The sequence below is a fragment of the Nicotiana tabacum genome, chromosome 5 (assembly GCF_000715075.1).
Source record: "Nicotiana tabacum cultivar K326 chromosome 5, ASM71507v2, whole genome shotgun sequence".
Classification (NCBI taxonomy): domain Eukaryota; kingdom Viridiplantae; phylum Streptophyta; class Magnoliopsida; order Solanales; family Solanaceae; genus Nicotiana; species Nicotiana tabacum.
In genome coordinates, this window is record NC_134084.1 from 105,248,731 (window position 1) to 105,271,633 (window position 22,903).

General features: G+C 40.4%; 1 protein-coding gene across 1 annotated transcript; it reads left to right on the forward strand.

The window, feature by feature from the left end:
• Positions 1 to 333: 333 nt before the first annotated feature.
• On the forward strand, positions 334 to 885 carry LOC142180894 (uncharacterized). The gene has a single exon (XM_075253000.1). It carries the CDS (start codon positions 334 to 336, stop codon positions 883 to 885), a length of 552 nt encoding a protein of 183 aa, XP_075109101.1.
• Positions 886 to 22,903: the final 22,018 nt, after the last annotated feature.

The window sequence follows — 22,903 nt, forward strand, 5'->3', positions numbered from 1 at the left end:
GACCAATGAACATGAGGAAAAAGCTGCTGAACTTACCAATCAGGAAAAAGCGGCGGAACTTAACAATCAGGCATATGATGTTGTGACATCAAAAGAACCAATAGAAGCACATGACCAAGGTGGCCACGCAGAACTTAAAGGTAGAGACATGGATGAGGAATCCACTGCACAAAACTTCCTTAATGTTGCCAAGCAGGGTGATCTGTCGCCAAAGCTTATTGAACCAGTAAAATCTGCAATAAAAAGAAAAAAGAAACAATTAAAAGAGACTTCTACTGTACCAGTCAGTGGAGTACAAACAAGGAGAACACTGTCCAAACCCAAAAACCTTTAATGGATGTCGTTATATGGAATGTGAGGTTAGTAAATACAGTGAAAGCATTTGAAAGGCTGATTACAATGCACAGAAAACATCACTTTGAGTTCATAGGAATCCTTGAGCCTATGCAACAGTCTCACAAAATGGAGAGGTATAGAGCAAGAATTAGTTTGGCACTGGCTATGGTGAATGTGTCAAACAAGATTTGGGCTTTTATTGATGAAAGTTTTGAGGTTACTATTCTATATAACATGACTCAACAACTAACTCTGAGATTGATGCACACTGAAACACATGTTGAGCTCATCCTTACACTAGTTTATGCCAAATGTGATCGCATTGAAAGAATTGAACTATGGGATACTTTGTATGCAATGACATCAGATATGATAGTACCATGGCTAGTTGGAGGCTACTTTAATGTGATATGGGACGAGGAAGAGAATTATGGAGGCTTGCCGGTTTCTCTCCTCGAAGTAGATGACTTTAGGCACTGCATCAAAACCTGCAACTTGACAGATTTGGGATTTAAAGGAAGCATATTTACATGGTGGAATGGAAGATAAGAGGAGGACTGTATTTTAAAAGATTGGACAGATGTTTTGGCCATAATGAATTGCAACGGACCTTTCCTGGATTGGAGGTAACTCACCTGTCCAAAATTGGGTCAGATCATTGCCCGATGCTGCTGAAATGTGATATAGAAACTCCTCCAATTAAGAAGTCATTCAGATTACTAAACTTCTGGACAAAGCATGAAACCTTCAAAGATGTAGTAAAGGAGAATTGGAATGCCGATTTTAGTGCTAACCCTTTTTGCATTTTTAACTACAAGTTAAAGAAGCTTAAGAAAGCACTATCTATCTGGAGCAGAGCTACATATGGGGATATATTCCAGAAGATTGCAAGCCTGGAGGAGGTGGTCCTGGTTCATGAAAGATAATTTGAAGTCAATCCTATACAGATGAACAGACAAAGATTACAACAGGTACAAGCTGAAATGATTAAATATCTTGCATTAGAGGAAGAATTCAATTGAGAGTTTTGATTTCTGGGAACTTGATGTATCGAGCAGGAGGATGGTAAATGAAGATAAGCTACAATGTCCAAAACTGAGAATAAGAGTTGCAAGAAACTAGAGAAAGAAAGGGAAGAAACAAAGGACAACATGGGGATATTCACTAACATTTCTTACCTTTTTGCAGGTACTAAATTTGTACTGCTGTACTTTGTTGTCAAGAAATCTCCAGTGGTGGTATTAATGCAATGCATTCATTCAAATGGAAGTAACTTGCAGCTGGGCAGTGATACAAACCATGGAAGCGTCAACAAACAAGAAAACAATTTTGCTACTTTGTCAAGAGAACTCAAAAGGATAGAAGAAATCTGGAGATTAAGAATTGGATTCAGATGTTTTAAAAGAAAGGGACAGCTGGGAGTTCACGTCATTTTAAGTTAAAGAATTAGAAATGTGCAGGATCAGCTTAACAATTTGAGCGTGACATTGTTTTCACAACACCATATGCACCAGCATCACTCGAGAGAATCAAAAAGCAATGGTCACAGCTTTTTGCACTGCACGCTTGTCTTCATTGGCATCTCTGAGCTTAATCCAAGAAAGGTGGTCTATGTTGGAGGCTGTGAGCACAATGTCACATGGGAGAGGGCAGTCTGGAAAAAGGTCATAGGCATCAGTGAGAGAGTCAGTGCTAATTCAATTGAAGATAACAATTACGATCAGTTGTTGCAGCAGCACGTATTTTGGCAAGCTTTTACTTGGTACGATGCAAAAGGGACAAGCCACGATAAAGTTCAAAAGCACACCTTTCATCGAGCACAACATCAATTGATAAAGGCATTGGATGGTCAACAAGCATGGGGGAACAAGCGTGACTTGGAGGAAATGCTAGGCACTAAACAAAGGCCAAGACAATTTTTAAATTCTATAATCCACGACTGCACTTTGGGAAATGAATTAATGGGCACTAAAGTACAATGGAATCTTTTGTATTGTTTAATGCACGCATATATCACACCCCTATATACACGAATATTGCCATGTGAAGCTACAAATCTCAAGAATTCTTTAAAGGCTATAAAATCCCCATTAAGTGGGATTATACTGGGTTGTTGTTGTTGTTGTTGTTGTTGTTGTTTAAAGACTATAAAATGGGGTAACTTGAGGCATCTTGGATTATTAAATTGGTCAAAAGAAGGGGCCAAAGCATGGGTGTTTCATGGTCTCACGTGCTGGAGGGTCAACTGGACATTGAGCATTTTGGAAAATGAACGAATAGAGATTAAAAGTGCACACTACACGACACAATTTTCCTTGGGAATTCAACAACCTTTGGGAGTAGGAAATAAGGGCCTTTTTTATTCTAACAAAGTTTGCTTTTATGCAGGGGCTATCTGGGAATATAAAAATGTTGGCATTGTAAAGTGGAGCTCACATTTCTTCAAGAAAATCTGGAAAACAAAAAATAACTGGAGCAAAAAAATGTGCTCAAGTGGAAAAGTTACGGTCATGTTTGTCTATTTTTTAATGAAATTTCAATTGGTGGTATTAATGCTATGCATTCATTCCAATGGAAGGGATTTAAAAATAGGCAAATTAATATCCACGAGGAACAATACTCGTATGAAGCAAAACCCATTTAGGCGTGTCTGCTATTGAAAAGGATGTTCAGCACTTTCGAAATTATTGTATTGATGGGGATATTTGAAACATGGGACAAAAGCTAGTGCTTTCCTCTTGGAACATTAAAAAGCTAACATTGGGTGGAGGAGATTGTACATTTTTTCAATACATAGATCATCTACCAATCTTGGAATGCAAGACCAACGCATCCAATTGAAGAGGAAGGCATGCACATGGGGATTTTTAAAATAATACCACTGAAGGGAATTTTCAATTAAAAAAAAACAAAAATCACAATGGGTTGTTCAAATTTATACACTGGAGCAGGTCATGTGGCAAGGTTATCTGCAGCATTCGGGTAATTATTGACCACAATGGGCTGTCATATAAACGCAGCAAGGTAGAAGGACAAAACAGGATGAAGCACATGCAAGGATATCACCAGAAATCAGTTCAATATGCTATAGTACCGGATGGCTACAGTACTGTATGCTACAGTGACGCATGCTAAAGTACCGTATGCTACAATACCGAGCTACTAAATTGGTGGAGTCTACATGAAGTTGTTGAAAAGGGGCTATTTACGCAAATCAAATTTCACACTGGAACTGGGACGCTTTGGACTGGAGATACAACGTCGACATGGACTCACTTGGGCTGTTTTTACAATTACAAAGTTTTAGTAGGCATAATGTGATATCAATTTGAGTATTATGCTCAATTTTGATAGTACGTTACATTATAGTGCAAAGTCTATTTCCTTTCATTGAAGGAAGACAATGACAATTTCCTAATTATTGTATTTTTCTTTTCTGTTATTAATAAAAAAACTAGCCCTAGGCGCTTGCCTAGCGGATTGAAAAAAAAACTAGGGCTAAGGTAGACTCAACATAAATCGACCAAGAAGCACATAAGAACAAAAGGTTAAACATTTAAAGTCAAAAAATGTTTGGAGAAAGGGATTTCTAGGAAACCCTAGCTTTAGAAAATGGAAAATCACTCAAAAAACTAGAAGATTTTATATGAAAACATGTGAAATAGGTCTGATTCTTCTCAGATCAGTACAGATCTGAAAAGATTAAAGACAAAATTGAGGGTTTTCAGAAGTAAATCAGAGATGAGAACATAGACTTAGGAACCCACGGATTTAAGACGAAAATAAGAAGGATCTTACTCAAAGTCGAACTAATTGGCTTAAAACAGGTGAGAAAAACCCAAAGGTGTACACGGACCTGCCTAGGTCCCTTGAGAATCTCCTCAAGGATCTTAGATATGGAGGTACCATAGCATAGAAGAGGCCATTAGAGGCCTGAGGTGGTGAAGAACCACCATAGGAAGGCAATGGTTGATTGAAGGTGCTAGGGTTAGAGATGGGTGAGAGACGAGAGCATATGAGGGCGGTTAGTTTGGATGAAAAATGGGTAGGGTTAGGAGTTCCGCTATATTAAAAGGGGTCGGTTGATTTAGGGCCGTTGATCTTGTGAGATCAATGGCCAAGATTAAATTTTAGGTGGGGCGGGTTTAAATTAAATAGGTATTTGGGTTTGGGTATGGGTTAGACGGGTATGGGTAATTGGACTGGGCTAGATTTAAAATTGGGGTATTTTCTAGGGCTAGATTTTAAATACCCAATTATTTTAGTAAAATAATTTTATAAAATACTTTATAATTGATAAAAATGTGATTTATGCATGAAAATGCTTTACAATACTTACCTAATATTTTAAAAATATGAAAAGTCATTTTCTGTATGGATAATATTATTTTGCATATATATATAGGCTATTGTTGCAAAAATAAGCAATTCTAGCCTAAAAATGCAAATGTGACTGTAAAAAATATAATTAAAATATTTAAGCATTATATGTGTATAAAATGATGAATTTAGATAATTAAATCTTCATAAAAATAATATACGGAATAGTTATTGAACAACAGGTGAGATGGTTGGCCGCAGGTGCGATGGATTCCCGCACATGTGATAGGCGCAGATGCGGTCTTGAAGCCCCAGGACTGGAGTTTGAGATTCTAATGGAAATGTGCACCTACAATGGAATTTCTATAGGTGCGGCGTCACATATGCGACAAGGGCTTCACAGGTGCGGTTTTGCTGGGCAGAACCTATAAATAGAAGACTTCGAGATTTTTCACCATTTTCATCATTTTTTAGCTCAGACTTTGGGGATTTTGAGAGGGATTTCAAAGTAATCACTGAGGTAAGTACCTTGAGCCTATCTATCTTCAATAATGGTATTTCCCCACTGATTTTACACCTATTTGGTGAGCTTTTTAGGTGAGATTTGGGAGATTAGGGCTTGAAGAATTGAAGAGTGACTTTTGGGGTTTTGGAGGGGAAAATGATGTCGGATTTTGAGAAATTTAGTATGGTTAGACTCATGAGTGAATGAGATTTCGGGTTTTGTAACTTTTGTCAGATTTCAAGATGTGGGCTCGGGAGCCAAGTTTGAGTCGATTTTAGATTTTGGCTCTAATTGGTAGTTTTCTTGGGGAATTGATATATTGATTGTAATGTATTACTTGTGGCTAGATTCGGGACATTTGGAGGCCGATTTGAAAGGCAAAAGCATTGCGGAGTAGAAATTTGCTTGGTTTGAGGTAACTAACGATTTCAAACTTGGTTCTGAGGGTTCGAAAATCCCAAATTATGTGTTATGTGATTGGTATTGAGGTTAGGCACATGCCAAGTGATGGGCGTGCGGACGTGCACCGTGAGAATTGTGACCTGGTTGGTTCCACGGCTATGTACAGTGAGTCTATCTTGTTGATAATCGTGTTTTCACCATGTGATAAATTAATTGAGCTGTAAATCATGCTAGATAGCATATTAGGCTTTATGCCGGTACTGTTGGGACCCTTAGTTGTCGTTTCTTGTTGTTATCTCTCTATTTTCATTGATATTCCGTACTCAATCATGTTCATGCATTTTTATATCATATCTTAGTCTCAGTTATTTGTTGATACATCATACCATTGTTCCGAGTTAGTTTTCATGACATTGTGAGCCCCTGGGTGAGATTGGAGAGGTTGATGACTGAGTGAGGCCGAGAGCCTGATTATAAGTGATAATTATGGGATCGAGCTGTACACCGCAGTGGTTATTTTGATGTTATGATAGCGCCTGGGCTGTAGGACCCCCTCCGAAGTCTTTAACACACCCCTAGTGAGCGCGATTGATATTTTTAAAGGATGGATCTTCCCTGGATATGGATCTTGTCCGAAGTACTCGATACCTGGAGATGGATCTTCTCCATAGGGCTATATTGGCCTTCCTCGGTACTGGGTGACTTATAGTCAGTGATGTATATGTTCCGGGATGGATCTTTCCTGGGTTATATGGGCCATATACAGTACCGAGTGGTTGAGCATTTGAAAGTGGGAGCACTTGAGGCTAACGACATGGTGCATCACATACAACATGTGCATTGGCATGTAGATATAGCAGAGTTATATTCTTTATACTATTTATATCTGCTTTACTTTACTGTTTTGAGCCGTTTATTTAATTTGAAAGCATGCCTACGTTTCTGCAGAGTTATTTCTATTTTATCTATACTAGTTGAGTTCGTCACAACCTTTCAGTCCAATGTTTGGACTAGTTACTTACTGAGTTGGTGTACTCACGTTACTCCTTGCACCTCGTGTGCAGATCCATGCGACTCTGTTCATGGCGACGGTTGTTGATTGAGACCTCTGAGTTTCGACACTATCGAGGTAGCTGCACAGCGTTCGTAGGCCTTGACTCTCCTTCTTTATCATTGGTTGTGTTTTCATTATTTCTCTAGACACTGTAGTGGATTGTATTCTGAATAGACACTCATGTACTCAGTGACACCCTGGTTTTGGCTGGATTGTATCGCACTTTGGGATTTATTATGTTTTCAAAGAGTTTCTTTAATGCTAACTTCTTATGTCATTATTTTAAAGTTATTTTGCTGTGTTGGGTTGTTGAGTTGAGGCGGGCCTAGTTCCACGATAGACGCCATCACGAAGATTATTTTTGGGTCATGACACATTCTCTCCCATTTAAACATACGTTCGTCCTCGAACGTGCTAAGAACTGCTCGAGAGTTGTCCGAAATCACTATTTAACACCTCGGGCACCTACCCGTTCTACCATAACCCAGTTGAGCACATTTGATCAAGCAAATCTAAAGATTCCCCCTTTTTTAGTCACATTAGCCTTAGAGCCAAATTTGAAAATTCGGAATTTTCCACCAGGCCCGCTTTCAACATACGAAAACCGTATCAATCACTACAACTGTACCAAAATATGATTGCATACCTTTGTTGAATTCACATCATGCACCACATAATTCACGTGATCATAATATCATTCTCTGGTGATAATAGCAGAAATTCCATGAATCCAATACCCACAACATACCTCATGACACATATAAGTCATGTTCCAACTCCTGCAATACTACCATGATGGAAGAGATGTATAGAAATTCATAACCAACTGCCAAATCAATCGTTGAGTGTCTCCTCTTGAAAAGAACCATTACATTATAATGAACCAAATAACGATATTCACTCTTTAATATGCTTCATATATATCCGATCGCACTGATCCAGGTCCAATAATCTTGTCTCCCACAGTACAAGCTGCTCAGGCAATAAGCCACCTCAAACACTGCCAAAAGTCTCATATGATGCCACAACATGCTAACAAGCTACAAACTCGAAGGCTATACATAAGAATAATGAACTCTGGGAAGAACTACACACCCACGTAACTAATTAAACAACCGAAAGGATGTTATGAACCTTCCTCGGAAAATGAGAAACAAAACACGCAAGAATGGATATAGGGAACTGTACTCAACTATCATGACCCAATTCTAGTTTAGTCCGTGATGGCACCTAACAGCGCTGCTGGGCAAGCCAGCAGTGAACTATCTAGTGATTTCCATTTTTTATTAAGTTATTCATGCAGCTAAGTTTTCTTAAATTTAAAGGACTTAATAAATAACAGATTTTTTAAAGCAATCAAAAACGAAACCAACTAAATGAAATCATAACTGTAGAAATACAACCCAAAAATCATAAGTCTACTAGTGTGTGCCAAGGCCCGGTGTTACAAGTGCATGAGCATTTGGAATATACAAAAGAATACTAGTCTACTGTCTGAAATGTAATAGACAAAAAAATATAATAAAAGGAAGACTTCGGCTACTGCAGTACGGCTTGGAAAGGCAGCTCATCATGTAGTCTCGAAGCAGGGGTCAAATATGCGCATCGGACTGATAACCAGAAGTACCTGCCTCAAATCCTATACAATTAAGTATAGAAGTGTAGCATAAGTACATAAAAAATATGTACCCAGTAAGTATCCAGTCTAACCTCGAAGAAGTAGTGACGAGGGGTCGACTTTGACACTTACTATGGGCTAACAATAATATATTAAAAATGTTATACTAAGCATGGATTTCATGAATAATACTGAAAGCTCAAAACAAGAAATAATAAATTCCTCTTTCACAAATATTAAATCCCAATTTCAGTTTTATCATGTAACAACTTGCATTTCAAGACATTTAAGCAATATCAATTATGAAGAGTTCCAAAGAATTATCATGCGCAAATTATGCCGAGGTCATACGACCTGATCGAACATAGTATTTAAATTGTGCACTACCGAGGGTCGAACGACACGAACCATAGATGCATCTATCTGCTACCGAGGCGCTCGACCCGCTCCACAAATAGGCAACATTTCAAATGAAACACAGATTCTCATATACATTCAAGTGTCTCATTCGTAACTTCAAGTAAGTAAATTTTACCTTTTACAATTCTTTTATCAACCTCCAATATGACTTAAGCAATTAAATCAACAAGTAGAGGTGCAAACATTTCATATAAAGCATGGTACGGGTCCTAGACTACCCGGACAATAGCATAATATTAGCTACGTACGGACTTTTGTCACCTCGTACGAACGTAGCCCCCCACAAATAGGTACACACATTTATTTAATTCGCCTATGGGGTTAATTCCCTCTTACAAGGTTAGAAAAGAGACTTACCTCGTTTCAAGGCCTAATTTCCGGTCTAAGATTATGCTCAAACCCTCAAATCGGCGCCGAGCAATCCAAAACTATTCAAATAGTGTATAAACTAATCAATATATGTTCAAAAGTTCATATTCTAACTATTTAGGTGATTTCCCAACCCTAAATATAAGATTCCCAAAATTCACCTCCGAGTATGCCCGGATTCCGGAAATGTTTTAAGAAAGTTGTTACTCATAACCTTAGGAACATAAATATATGATTTTCACTAAGTTCCATAATCGTTTTCGTGGTTGAATATCATTTTTCTCAAAAACCTAGGTTTTCCATCTAACCCATGGATCCCACAATTTTACATGTTATAATCTACCCATAAACTCTGTATTAAACTCACATTAGATAGAAATTACTTACCTTCAAATGCTAGGTCGAAATCCACTCCTTAAAATCTCTCAAATCGCCCAAGAGTGAAAGAAAATGGGAGAAAAGGCCTAAGTCCCGTATTAAATGAATCTCACTGCCTCCAGTGATTCCGCACTTGCGGTGCCTTGGCCGCATCTGCGGTCTCGCTCCTGCGGAAAAATCATCGCAGGTGCACATTTCCCCCTACCTTGCCAAGCCCCGCATCTACGGGCTTAAGGGACCGCATCTGTGCACCAGCCCACACATGCGACCACTGATCTCGCACCTGCGGTCGCACAGGTGCGCTAAAACTTCTGTACTTGCGGTGCCTAAGCTTCCCTCGCTCATTTGATTCTGCAGCTCGTGGCCCACACCTGCGAGCCCGCACCTGCGGCTGGCCAAGCGCAGGTGCGATTACGAAAGAAACCTGATGCTTCAACTGTTGCTCCAAATTCCCAACTTGGTCTAAGCCTCGTTCGATTGACACTCAGGGCCCCGCCCAAATATGCCAACACGTTTGGAATCATAAAACGGTCTCTCTCGAACTCTCAGAATGCCCGAAAAAGAATTAAAACTAAGAATCACACCCCAAAATCAATTGAATCAAACTTATGACATTGCGAAAGTATTTCCGATCTTGGAATTCCATTTAGACCTCGATATCACAAAAACCCATTCCAAACCAAATTTAAAGAACTTCTAAAATCTTGAAAGAGCCAACTTTCACTATTTAGCACCAAAATACTCCTGGGTCATCCAAAACCCGATCCGGACATACGCCCAAGTCCCAAATCATCAAACAAACCTATTGGAATCGTCAAATCCCAATTCTAAGGTCGTTTACTCAAAATGTTAACCGAAATCAAACTTAGCCTTTTAAGTCAACTTAAGGAACCAAGTGTTCTGATTTCAACCCGAGCACTTCCAAATACCCAACTAACCATCCCCACAAGTCATAAATCAGTAAAAACATGTACAAGAAGTCTTATTTAGGGTAACAGGGTTCTAGAAAGCAAAACAACTGGTTGGGTCGTTGCATCAACATCATACCATTGCAGCGTGCAACCCGATCCCCACATAATACCGTTGCGGCGTGCAACCCAATCCAACCATGATACCCATGGAGATGTGCCACCTAATCCAAACAACATACCCATAAAGGTGTGCCACCCGACCAGACACAACAAGCTATAAGGAAATACTTACCGAGATAGAATGCTTATACCTGCGAAATGCAAGAAGGTCGACCACAAGCACACCAAGTGCATAATACGATCCATGGGGAGACACATAGCGCCATACGCTACAAAACTCAAGCACAACTAAGGTGCAATAAATTGACATGCATCTTGAGAGCCATCCTGCTCATATAACACCACAAACTACATGGGATCTTAGTACGAGTGCAAGTAATCAAACCACCTCCCAATCCGCCTGGAATAATATAGATACAGAATAGCTGACGGCAGAAATAACATCCAAGGCGCGAAGACCCTCCGTAAACAACGATGAGTTGAAATGAACACATCCAGCCTAATATAGAGCCCACATTCACATTTAGATCCATCCATGGACCTTAAGCCGATTCTGACCATACCGCACTGGGCTAATAACCTTTCAAGGGTCAACACTAACCCTTTTTCCCTCGACACACAAGAACAACCATCGAATCCGAAACAAACTTCCACAATTCACATCCGACTGAATAGAGTGCCTTACAGGCCTAAACTATCACATTAGTGATAGTACTAAAAATCTCCACACTTGATTTCAATCATCAATCACTCGAGTGACCACATGCCACAATCTTCCCTCGGGACATGCTCCCACAACCTTCAGTACAAGGTAATAAGCTAGCACATCCGTACCACTAGCCATACTAATGCCGTAAAGCGGATCAAGGATGGGTAAATACATACACAAGGCCTCTTACATATGACACTAATCTCAGGTGACGCTGAAGACAATACCAGCCTACTCTAAACATCCAAATTCTTTCCTACTCATCCAAGCACGTAACATCCTTGCCAACACCACAGCAACCTTGATCCTCAACTTTCAAATTTCATGCCGCTCACCACATCTATCTAACCAATATGCGAGAGCCCAGGAATTTCATCATAACTCCTGAACCACTAATAAGATATACACTCCATTAAATAGAAACTTTTCACTTTACTCATTCCAGGAGAACCATTGCAACATGTGACTGAATTCCCATAAGTGCAGAAAATACAACCCCAAGTAGTGGCCTGATTCGCCATGAATCTTCCGGGATCTGTTTACACGTAACAAGCCATAATATTCGAATGCCTCCAAATAAAGTCAATTACGACGGCCATCAAGCCTCGCACATACCACCATAATCACATCATAACTTAACACGCTGAAGGAATTGATCATTGCCACTATCATACCAATTCAACCATTGCTAACCAGTCTGACTTCTTCTAATTTACTCGGGACTTGCCTTGGCATAATAGCAACTCCATTCAAAACATAACAAACCTAAATCAGCGCGCATTCTGAGTGACCTTATTTCACGAGACCATATCATCTCAATACCCATGAACCTTCTCATGTCCTCCTTAAGTGCACAATAGCATCACCAACTGGTACACCCATTCTGATAATTCCTCTATGAATCCGAAGTCATTTTCTCCCATTCCTCTTAGGTTACACCACAGACCAAGGATAACAGAACACTCCAAGCCCCTTTTTATAACCTGCTGCAAAAGCTCGATACCCAACCATACTACGGACTCAAAATCCTTAGGCGCCACACTTTAACTTTTGAATACACTAGGACTGTTGTTGAGAGTCACCCACTCTGACTTGGTCCAAAATATGATAAACTCCAAGGCTTTGCTAGAACATGGACACCCTCTCAAAGAAGCACCCGGTTGAATTACTTTTCTTGTCAATCACATCTACACGAAGCATAAAATTTGAGTCTTCCCAAAGCTTTAACATGGATCGAATAAGGCCAAATAGAGTACACGTTTCATGAATCCTTTGCTCAAATTACCACTGATATTTTCTTTCCTTAGTTGTAATAACCCACCAATATGCCGGTAACCAGAAATATTACAAATAGACGACCATACAATCCAACCGTAGGAAATGGGACTCTCCCAATTATCTTGGAGCCACTTATTAATAACTCTAGAATCCACCAAGATTCCTTATCCCCCATTAACATGGTCGTGCACAATCAACCCGCCAGATTCCTTAAAATCCTTCTGTTAGCATTTCATAAACACTCTGAATCACTAACCACATTTACATATTCGACCTTTTACCGGATAGCCAGTAAAATTCTTTGTAGAAGCTTCGTCAACCATACGACTCCTGACCTGCTCACAGGAGATAATCTACATGTGGAAATCACATGCCGACATCTCCCAATGTCGTTGCACCGGGCACTATTACTACAAAAGTGGTAACCCCTCCTAAGCCCGTGCTCATTCACCAGCTATACAAGTTCGTTCACTCCTCATGGGCATCAACTAAAGGTACGATAATACATTCTAATCCAAAGTCATGTTGTATCCTTCTTCCTATCAAGCAGCTCCTCTCTATCGTATCCAATCTCCTACCGTATAATAGCCAATATTCCAAATTAAGTCCGTATACCTAGTCATTGTTCATCATGAATCCCAAATCACTCTAAACGTTCTCAAGGTGTGTAGTAATCCTACCACAGAACCCATATATTGCTCTGCCACTCTCCCACTTTGGTCAAACTCACTCCTTTAAGCAACTATTCGACTCCTATTTCTCACTCTTGGCCTTCGAGAAGTTTATCCACCGCAAGACACCTCCCACATGTCCTTCCTCATCCTTCGTTCCCCAGTTATTACCTTAAGTCAAAATCCATCTCTATAGCATTTGAACCAATAGATCACTACCAACTTTAAACCCCTTCAAAGATCATATTTTTCGAGCCATCAAAACCAGGAACACCGAATTAATCCTGAACCACCGCATACTGCGATCTCAGATAGCCGCTTCTCTGGCACCAGATCACACTACCCTGCCCCAAGGGAGATTTGACAAAGACCATAGCACCGGCGAACTTAACACATTCAATCAAGGGCAACGACACCATATTACTGACGAAAATTCTACCACGCTCAAAAATGCCAAGTCTCATTACTCCATCAACCCAAACCTGAACATTCATAGTCTGATTGCCTCGCCTCCGCCAAAAATAAAATATTGAAACTCCGAATCATGCATTGAGTAAACCTTCTTTCAAGTTATTTACTGCTTCGATGCATAGTCAAGCACCCTACCATTACACAAATACCGTGCGAGAGCAACGCACGAATCGTCATAACAATCAATGCCAAATCTCAAAGCCTTGTAATTAGGTAATATTGATACTAAGCTGAAATGACATAATGCGAGGCAAAGACAATAGCCCAATTAAGTACGCAGGAAGAAAAATCTTGCACCACATTTGTAGTACCATTACAATTCCTTGATTTCCAGTTGATAGCAAGCGCTTCACGTCGCATTTATTGAATAGGAAAGAAATAAAGGCATAAGCCTCAGAGGAATCAAATCGCACTATGAGGAATCAAGAAGGGAAGTGCTCCTAACAGCCCTGTAGCCTCTCGAAGATAAGTACAAACGTCTCTGTACCTATCTGCAAGACTCTACTAGACTCGCTCATGACTCGTGAGACCTAAGTGAACCTAGTGCTCTGATACCATTTTGTCACGACCCAAATCCACTAAAGGTCATGATAGCGCTAAACACCACTGTCGGGCATGCCAACAATAGATAATAAATCTGATTCTCATTTTAGTATTTTTGAAATTCATAATTTCCTTCAATTTAATAGTAAAAGGGTGGAATTACGGAGTAAATAATAATATTCTAACAATTTCAATACTGAGAAACCCATCATCACCCCAAAACCCGGTGTCACAAGTGCATGAACATCAACTAGAAAAAATAAAATACATTATCTGTCTGGAATACAACTATGGACAGGAGAGATAAGTATAAATACTCTGAAGGAGACTCTGCTGGCTGCGGATCGTAACATAAGATGCAGCTCACCTAAATCCCCGTATCAACCACGCCGTTGCGCCCACAAGGCCAATAGACATACATGTGCATGTACAACAAAATGTACAACAAGTGTAGTATGAGTAAGAAAACAACGCGTACCCAGTAAGTATCCCGTCTAACCTCGAAGAAGTAGTGACGAGGGATCGACTCCGACACTTACTATGGGCTATAAATAAAATGCCAATGATATAATTTAAACATGAGTTATATAAAAAGGTTGTAAGCTCAATATTTTGAAGTAAGTAAGAAATACTTTTATAATTAACATATCTCCAAATTTATTTCTCATCATTTAACAATTTATCTCAAGCCCAAGAGGCAATATCATTTATTATAAATTTCAAAGCAATCAATTTAATCATGCGCAAATCATGCTGAAGTCGCACGACCTGATCCAACATATAAATATAAACTATGCACTACCGAGGGTCGAACGACACGAACCATAGATGCATCTATTAATCTGCCGTGGCGAACTGCCCGCTCCCATGAGAGTAGTGGAAATTTACACCACTCGCGGAATATAATTGCGATACGGTTACACACAGATTTTTTAAGTTATTATAATATTCCTCAATTCTTTCAAAAATACGAAGTTAAAATGAAAACCTTTAAAATCTTAAATTCCTCAATTTCAATTCTTTTGAAGACAATTATTACGCAACCTCAATCTTGCTTCTTCTCAAGGAAAACAATAACCATAAATCAAATAGCAATATCAACAAGGCATGATGTAAACCTAAAACTTCCCGGACATAGGCATAGCTAGTAGTTACAGACTCTCATTACCTCGTGAGTACATATCCCCCATAATTAGAAGCACATATTAATTTAGTTCACCTATGGGGTTAATTCCCTCTTACAATGTTAGAAAAAAGACTTACCTCGCTCCGAAGTTCCATGGCTGGCTCACAAGCCTTTCCAACAACTCAAGCCGATGCCCAACGCTCCAAAACTAGTCAATAAATGAGCAATTCCATAAATATATACTCTAATACTCACAACAATTTGATTTAATCAAATTCTCAACTCCTCTCGAAAAGTTGATAAAATCACCCTCGGGCCCACGTGTCCGAATTTCAAATTTTTTTGAAGATAAACTTTACCCATAACCTCACGAACTCAAATATATAATTTATTCTCAATTCTATGCCCAAGTTCGTGGTCAAAATCCAAAAATACCAATTTCTAAATTTTCTACCAAAACCCCAAAATTTCTGCAAATTTCCATGTTTAAATCCCTATTCAAACCATGTATTTAACTTATAATGAGGTGGGAATAACTTACCTTAACACAGGTGATGAAAACTCCCACTTGAAGCTCTCCAAAAATCGTCCAACCAAGAGAAAATGAAAGAAAATGGGCCAAATCACTATTTTAAAGAAACTTCACTGCCCAGCCGCACTTCTGCACCTGCGGAACAGTAACCCCTTCTGCGCTTCTGCAAGTGCGGCTAATATTCTACTTCTGCGGTTCCGCAGGTGCAGCTAATATTCCACTTCTGCGAAGATGTCCCCAGCTACCTACTTTCGCTTTTATGCCTTCCCTTCCACATGTGTGATCTCGCTTCTACGGCGAGATAACCGCATATGTGGTCTCTGCTCTGCCTAACACAAATCCCATATATGCCCTTCTTGGCCGCTTCTGCGGCTCCACACCTACGGCCCAAATCTCGCAGGTGCAGTTACACCAGAAGGCAACTGCTCCAACACTCCTTCCCAAGTCCAAACTCGATCCGTTTTCCATCCGGAATCCACCCGAGGCCCTCGGGATCTCAACCAACTATACCAACACGTCCCTAAACACATTAGGAAATTAGTCGAGCCTTCAAATCACATCAAAAAACATCAAAATCATGAATCGCAGCCCAATTCAAGTTTATTGAGCTTTAAAACTTCAAACTTCTATATTCGATGCTGAAACCTATCAAATTACGTCCGATTGACCTCAAATTTTGCACACAAGTCACATTCAACATAACGGACCTACTCCAACTTACGGAATCGAAATCCGACCCCGATATCATAAAGTCCACTTCCGGTCAAACTTCTCAAAAACCTTCAAATTTCTAACTTTCGCCAAATGACCCCGAAATGACCTACAGACCTCCAAATCTATATCTGGGTGTGCTCCCAGTACCTGAATCACCATACAGTGCTATTCTGTGGCTCGGAATCCCAATCAGACATTGATAACTTTGAAATTAACTTCAACCCAAACTTATAAAATTCTTCCAAAATGCTGACTTACACGATATGCGCCGAAATGCTCCCGGGTCATCCAAAACTTGTTTCAAACATACGCCCAAGTTTGAAATTGTCATAGGGACCTGTTGGAACTTTCAAATCTAATTACGAGGTCGTTTACTGAAAACATCACACCTTTGTCAATTTTTCCAACTTAATGTTTTCGAAATGAGAATTTTCTTTCCAAATTAACTCCGAACTCCCCGAAATTCAATTCCAATCACACGTACCAGATATAATACCTGAAATGAACCTGCTCATGTCCTCAAACTGCCTAATGATGTGGTAGAGCTCAAAATGACCGATCGGATTGTTACAAACAACTATTTATTAGATAATTTTAAACTAATAGAAGGGGAGCCTTAAAGTAACAGGTAAAGTTGCTACCATGTGACGAGGAGGTAATGAATTGAAGCCATGGAAATAGCCTTTTGTAGAAATGCAGTGTAAGGCTAGCGGGGGCTTAGTGCACCGGGACGCCCTTTAATTTTACATTAATATTGATACATGGGATATCATAAATAAAAACCAAAACTGACAAGCACAAAAAATACCGCCACGCATGTCCACATCATCAAGAATTTACGATAAAAACTATGATATATTGTGTAATGAACCGATCGGTCATTTTGCTTTTTGGAACCCTGTTCTCCTAAATGAGACATCCGTTCTTGATTTTACTAATTTATGACTTGCGGGGATGGTTGGTTCGGGACTTGGAATAGTTTGGGTTGAAATTTGAACACTTGGTTCCTTAAGGTTGGCTTAAAAGGACAACTTTGACTTCGGTCAGTATTTTGAGTAAACGACCTTGGAACCAATAGGTTCTTATGATGATTTCGTACTTGGGCATATGTTTGGATCGGGTTTGGGGTAACCCGGGAGCGTTTCAATGCCTAATAGTAAATGTTGGTTCTTGAAGGTTTTTGAAGTTCTTTAAATTTGGTTTGGAGTAGGTTTTGGTGATATCGAGGTCCAAATGGAATTATGAGATCGGGAATAGTTCCTTAATGTCATTTAAGACTTGCACGCAAAATTTGGTGTCAATTCGAGTAGTCTATGTATGATTCGACGCGTTCGAAGCAATTTAGAAACTTGAAGTTCAAAGTTTGATTCAATTTAGTTCCGGGTGTGATTCATGGTTTTGTTTTTGTTTTACGTGTTTCGAGAGTTTGATCAAGTACATATTATGTTTATTGACTTGTTGGAGTAGATGGACAGGGTCCCGAAGGGCTCGGGTGCATTCCGGATCGCCCGGAGTTGGGTTGAAACATACCATATTTCTGCTTCTGCTTTCCTTCTTCGCGAACGCGGTCAGACCCTCGCGTTCGCGATGAAGGATTTGGGGTACTGCGTGCTGGGGAGATCTTTCCTTTTGCGTTCGCGTGCTCAGGATCGCGTTCACGGAGGTCTGTTTCCTCTAGCCATCACGTTCGCCTGACCTGGATCACGTTCGTGTAGAAGAGGCTGAACTAGGTGGCCGCTATTTATTCTTCGCATTCGCGAAGAAGCTCTCGCGTTCACGATGGGTAAATTTCCCTGGGCCTGGACTGTTTGCCTTTGCGATCACGAAGAAGGCAGACCTAGGCAGGACTTTTAAAAACGAGACTTAGGTTATTTTAGCTCATTTCTTCCATTGTTGGGCGATTCGTGGTGCTCTTAGAGAGGGGATTTCACTTAGCACTTTGAGGTAAGTAATTTCGACACAATGTAAGTTAAATACATAGTTTATGGGTAGATTATAACATGTAAATTAGTGAAAATCACAGGTTTAGGTGAAAACCTAGGTTTTTGATAAAAATGAGATTTAACCACGAAATTTGTTATGGAATCTAGTAAAAACCATATATTTATGTTCCTAAGGTTATGGTAATAACTTTCCTTAAAATTTTCCAGAATCCGAGCATGTGGGCCTGGGGGTAAATTTTAGGAATCTTGCAATTTAGATTGGGTAATCACTTAAATGGTGGAATTATGAATTTTGAGCGTAGATTGATTAGTTTATGTAATGTTTGACTAGCTTCGAGTAGTTTGGCATAAAATTTGGAGGTTTGAGCGTGTTCTTGAATTGGGAAGTAGGCTTTGAGATGAGGTAAGTCTCCTTTCTAACCTTGTAAGAGAGAATTAACCCCATAGGTAAATTAAACAAATATGTGTACTTATTTGTGGGGGCTATGTACGTATGAGATGACGAGAGACCGTGCGTAGCTACTATTATGCTATTGTCCGGATAGTTTAGGAACCGTATCATACTTTATTTGAAATATTTGTGCCCTTACTTGCTAATTTAATTAATCGAGCATGTTAGAATTTGACCAAAGAATTTGTAAAAGGCTAAGTTCACCTATTTGAAGAATTTATTGGAAAACTTGATTGTAAATGAGAAATTTGTGTTTCCTTAAAAATAATTTCTATCTTTGGATCGAGCTGAGCACCTCGGTAGTAAATAGATGCATCTATGGTTCGCGCTATTCGACCCTACAGCAGTGCACATTTTAATACTATGTTGGACCGGGTCGTATGACCTCGGCATAATTTGTCCATATTGATTATTTGAAACTCTATGTGATTATTACTGCTTAATTGTCTTGAAATGTGAGATGTTAAATGATATTACTGGAATTGAAAATATATTGTGAAAGAAAAAACTTATCACTTTCTGTTATTGAGCTTTCAGTATTATTTATGATATCCATGCTTAGCATAACACTTTAATTATATTATTGTTAGCCCATAGTAAGTGTCTAAGTTGACCTCTCGTCACTACTTCTTCGAGGTTAGACTGGATACTTACTCGTACATGTTGTTTATATACTCATACTACGCTTTTGTACTTAATTGTACAGGATCTAAGGCAGGTGCATCTTGTTACCCGCCAGGCGCGCATACGTGATCTTGGACTGAGACTTCACTGTGAGCTGCCCCCTTTTCGATCCATTCAGTATCAAGTTGGAGTTTTTCTTTTGCTAGTATTTGTCTATTCTAATTCAGACAGTAGGATAGTCATCTTTTGTATATTCTACTAGTTGTCCACACACTTAAGACACTAGATCTTGGCACATATTACTAGACCTTGATTTTTGGGTTGTATTTCTATAGTTATGATTTCTTCTAGTTGTTTCCGTTTTGTTTGCCTCAACAATCTGTTATTTATCAAATGCTTTAAATTTAAGTAAAGTTACATGTTGGGATTGCTTAATAAAAAATGGGAAATCAGTAAGTTGTTTACTGTTGGCTTGTCAAGCAACGGTGCTGGACGCCATCACGGCCTGACATGGAGTTGGGTCGTGACAACATAGTATTAGAGCACTAGGTTTACGTAGGTCTCATAAGTGATGGGCATGCCTAATAGAGTCTTGTGGATCGGTGCAGAGACATCAGTACTTATCTTCGAGAGGCTATAGGGTGTTTGAAAACTGCTCTTTATTCATATTCTATCGTGAAGTTGATGGTATACTAAGTTTCCTTCTTCTATTCTCTCACAGATGGTGAGGACGCGAGCGACCCGGGTGTAGCTGCTCCTCCGGTTGTTAGAGGTCAAGGTAGAGGCCGGGGGAGGGCACTGACCCGAGGTAGGGAACGAGGGTGCCCCAGAGTTGCCCCAATAGCACCACCAGCAGATCCAGTGGAGGATCCCATCATCGAGGAGTAGGGCAAGGTGCCCACAGCAGAGCCAACCCCGGTAGATTTCATGATAACACTGGGCTTTTCGGAGGTCATGGGCCGTATGCTACGATTCATGGATTCTATAACTCAGGCTGGTTTATTTCCAGTAGACCCAGCCACATCTCAGATGGGAGGGGGAGCATAGACCCCTACTACTCAGGCTCCTGGGCATTCAGCCACAGTGTATCAGACTCCGGGTACACTTCCTGCAGACGGGGCTCAGCCAGTTGCAGCAGTGGTATCTAAGCCTAGACTAGTTGCGAACGGCGATCTATAGAAGTTATTGGACAGATGGACTACGCTACACCCTCCTATCTTCGGAGGTGAGCATCATGAGGATGCCCAAGATTTCATTGATAGGTGCAGGGATAGACTGCACAACATAAGGATATTGTAGTCTCATGGGGTTGACTTTACTACTTTCTAGCTGGAGGGTAGGGCCTGTAGATGTTGGAAATCTTATCTTCTTGGTAGACCAGCGGATTCTTCTCCCATGACTTGGGCCCAGTTCACACAGCTTTTATTGGATAGGAATATTCCACCCCCCCGAGAGGAAAGAGTTGCGGTATCGGTTTGAGCAGCTTGAGCAGGATCAGATGTCAGTGACCGACTTTGAGGAGAGGTTTTGTGAGTTGTCTCACAATACACTTATGATACTTCCTACGGAGGCATAGAGAGTGCGGAGGTTTGTTGAGGGGCTGAACTCCGGTATTAGGGCCAATATAGCTCGAGAGGTTGAGATGGGGACCTCTTATCAGCTAGTAGTGGAGATTGCTTGTAGGATTGAGGGCTACCGTTAGAGAGGTAGAGAGAAGATGCAACATGATAAGAGGGCTCGTTTCTCTGGAGAGTTTAGAGGTGCCCCGACTAGGGACAGAGGTCAGTTTGGGAGGGGTCAACCTAGCAGGCCCCCCGTATTCATCACCACCACCTCCTCGAGGTGCTCCAGTGTGCCCCTATTTAAGTGCCATACCAGAGAGTTCTTACCACACACCAGCTATCCAGGGTTCTTCCAGTGGGTACTTAGGCCACCAGGGTTCTTCTAGCTATTATTTTAGTGCCATACCGGTGAGTTCATACCGCACACTAGCTATTCAGGCTTCTTCAAGTGGGTCTACAGGCCATCAGGGTCATACATTAGGGTAGCAGATCGCCGCACCGAGGGGCTATTTTGAGTGTGGAGATCTCGGTCACATGAGGATATTCTGAACCAGGCTTTGGGGCTTGGCAGTATAGCAGGGTCATCATCCCATAATTACAACACTGAATGTCCATCTGCCCAGAGGCGGAGGGTAGGCCGGTAGGGACCATCCTAGAGGCGGAGGCCAGGCAGGAGGAGGTCAACCAGCTACTGTTCAGTCAGGTAGAGGCCATCCAGCCGGCGCTCTAGCCAGATTCTATGCTTTACCGGCCAAACCAGCTGCATTGGCTCAGATGTCGTGATCACAGGTATTATTTCCGTCTGTAGTAGGGATGCTTCAGTATTATTTGATCCAGGGTCTACCTATTCATATGTATCATCTCTGTTTGCTCATTTCCTGGATATTCCTCGTGAGTCTTTAGGTACTCATGTTTATGTGTCTACTCCTATGGGCGATTCTATGGTTGTGTATCGGATCTATCAGTCCTGTGTGGTCACATTCTATGGTTATGAGACTAGAGCGAACCTCCTGTTACTTGATATGACCGACTTTGAGGTCATCGTAGGCATAGACTAGTTATCCCCATATCACGCCATCCGAGATTGCCATGGCAAGACTATTACTTTAGCGATGCCAAAGTTGCTAAGGTTGGAGTGGAAGGGCTCCTCCGTTAGTACATCTAGTCTGGTTATCTCATTTTTGAAGGCTCGACATATGGTCGAGAAGGGTTGTTTGACTTATCTAGCTTATGTTCGGGACAACACTACAGAGTCTCTAACGATTGATTTAGTGCCACTAGTCCGGGAATTTGCCGATGTATTCCCTTCTGACCTTCCAGGCATGCCACCAGATCATGATATTGATTTCTGTATTGATTTTGCTCTAGGTACCCGTCACACCTCCTTTTTCCGTGCCCGCGAGGGTACAGGGGAGTTTTCTCCAATTAAAGGACAGTCGAAACGGGATTTGTTTGTTTGTTTCAGAGTCGCCACTTGGGAATTTTAAGGCGTCCCAAGTCACCAATTTTTATCCCTGAATCGAGGAGAATATGACTCTGTCTATTTAATAGTCTGCGCACCAGAAATCCGGATAAGGAATTCTGTTAACCCGGGAGAAGGTGTTAGGCATTCCCGAGTTCCGTGGTTCTAGCACGGTCGCTCAACTGTTATATTCGGCTTGATTATTTTGATTTGTTAAATACATTTTTATTACATGATTTTATTGTTACCGCTTCTATTTAGATTTAAAGACCCTTCTTTGAATCGAATCACGCGTACGTATATTCGTGTTATAAATTATATTTTAACGTGAAAAATCGTGTTACGCGTACGTATACACAATGATATTGATAATATAATAATTAT

Coding starts and splice junctions, on each gene's coding strand:
- LOC142180894 (XM_075253000.1), top strand. CDS start 334: ATGGATGTCGTTATATGGAATGTGAGGTTAGTAAATACAGTGAAAGCA.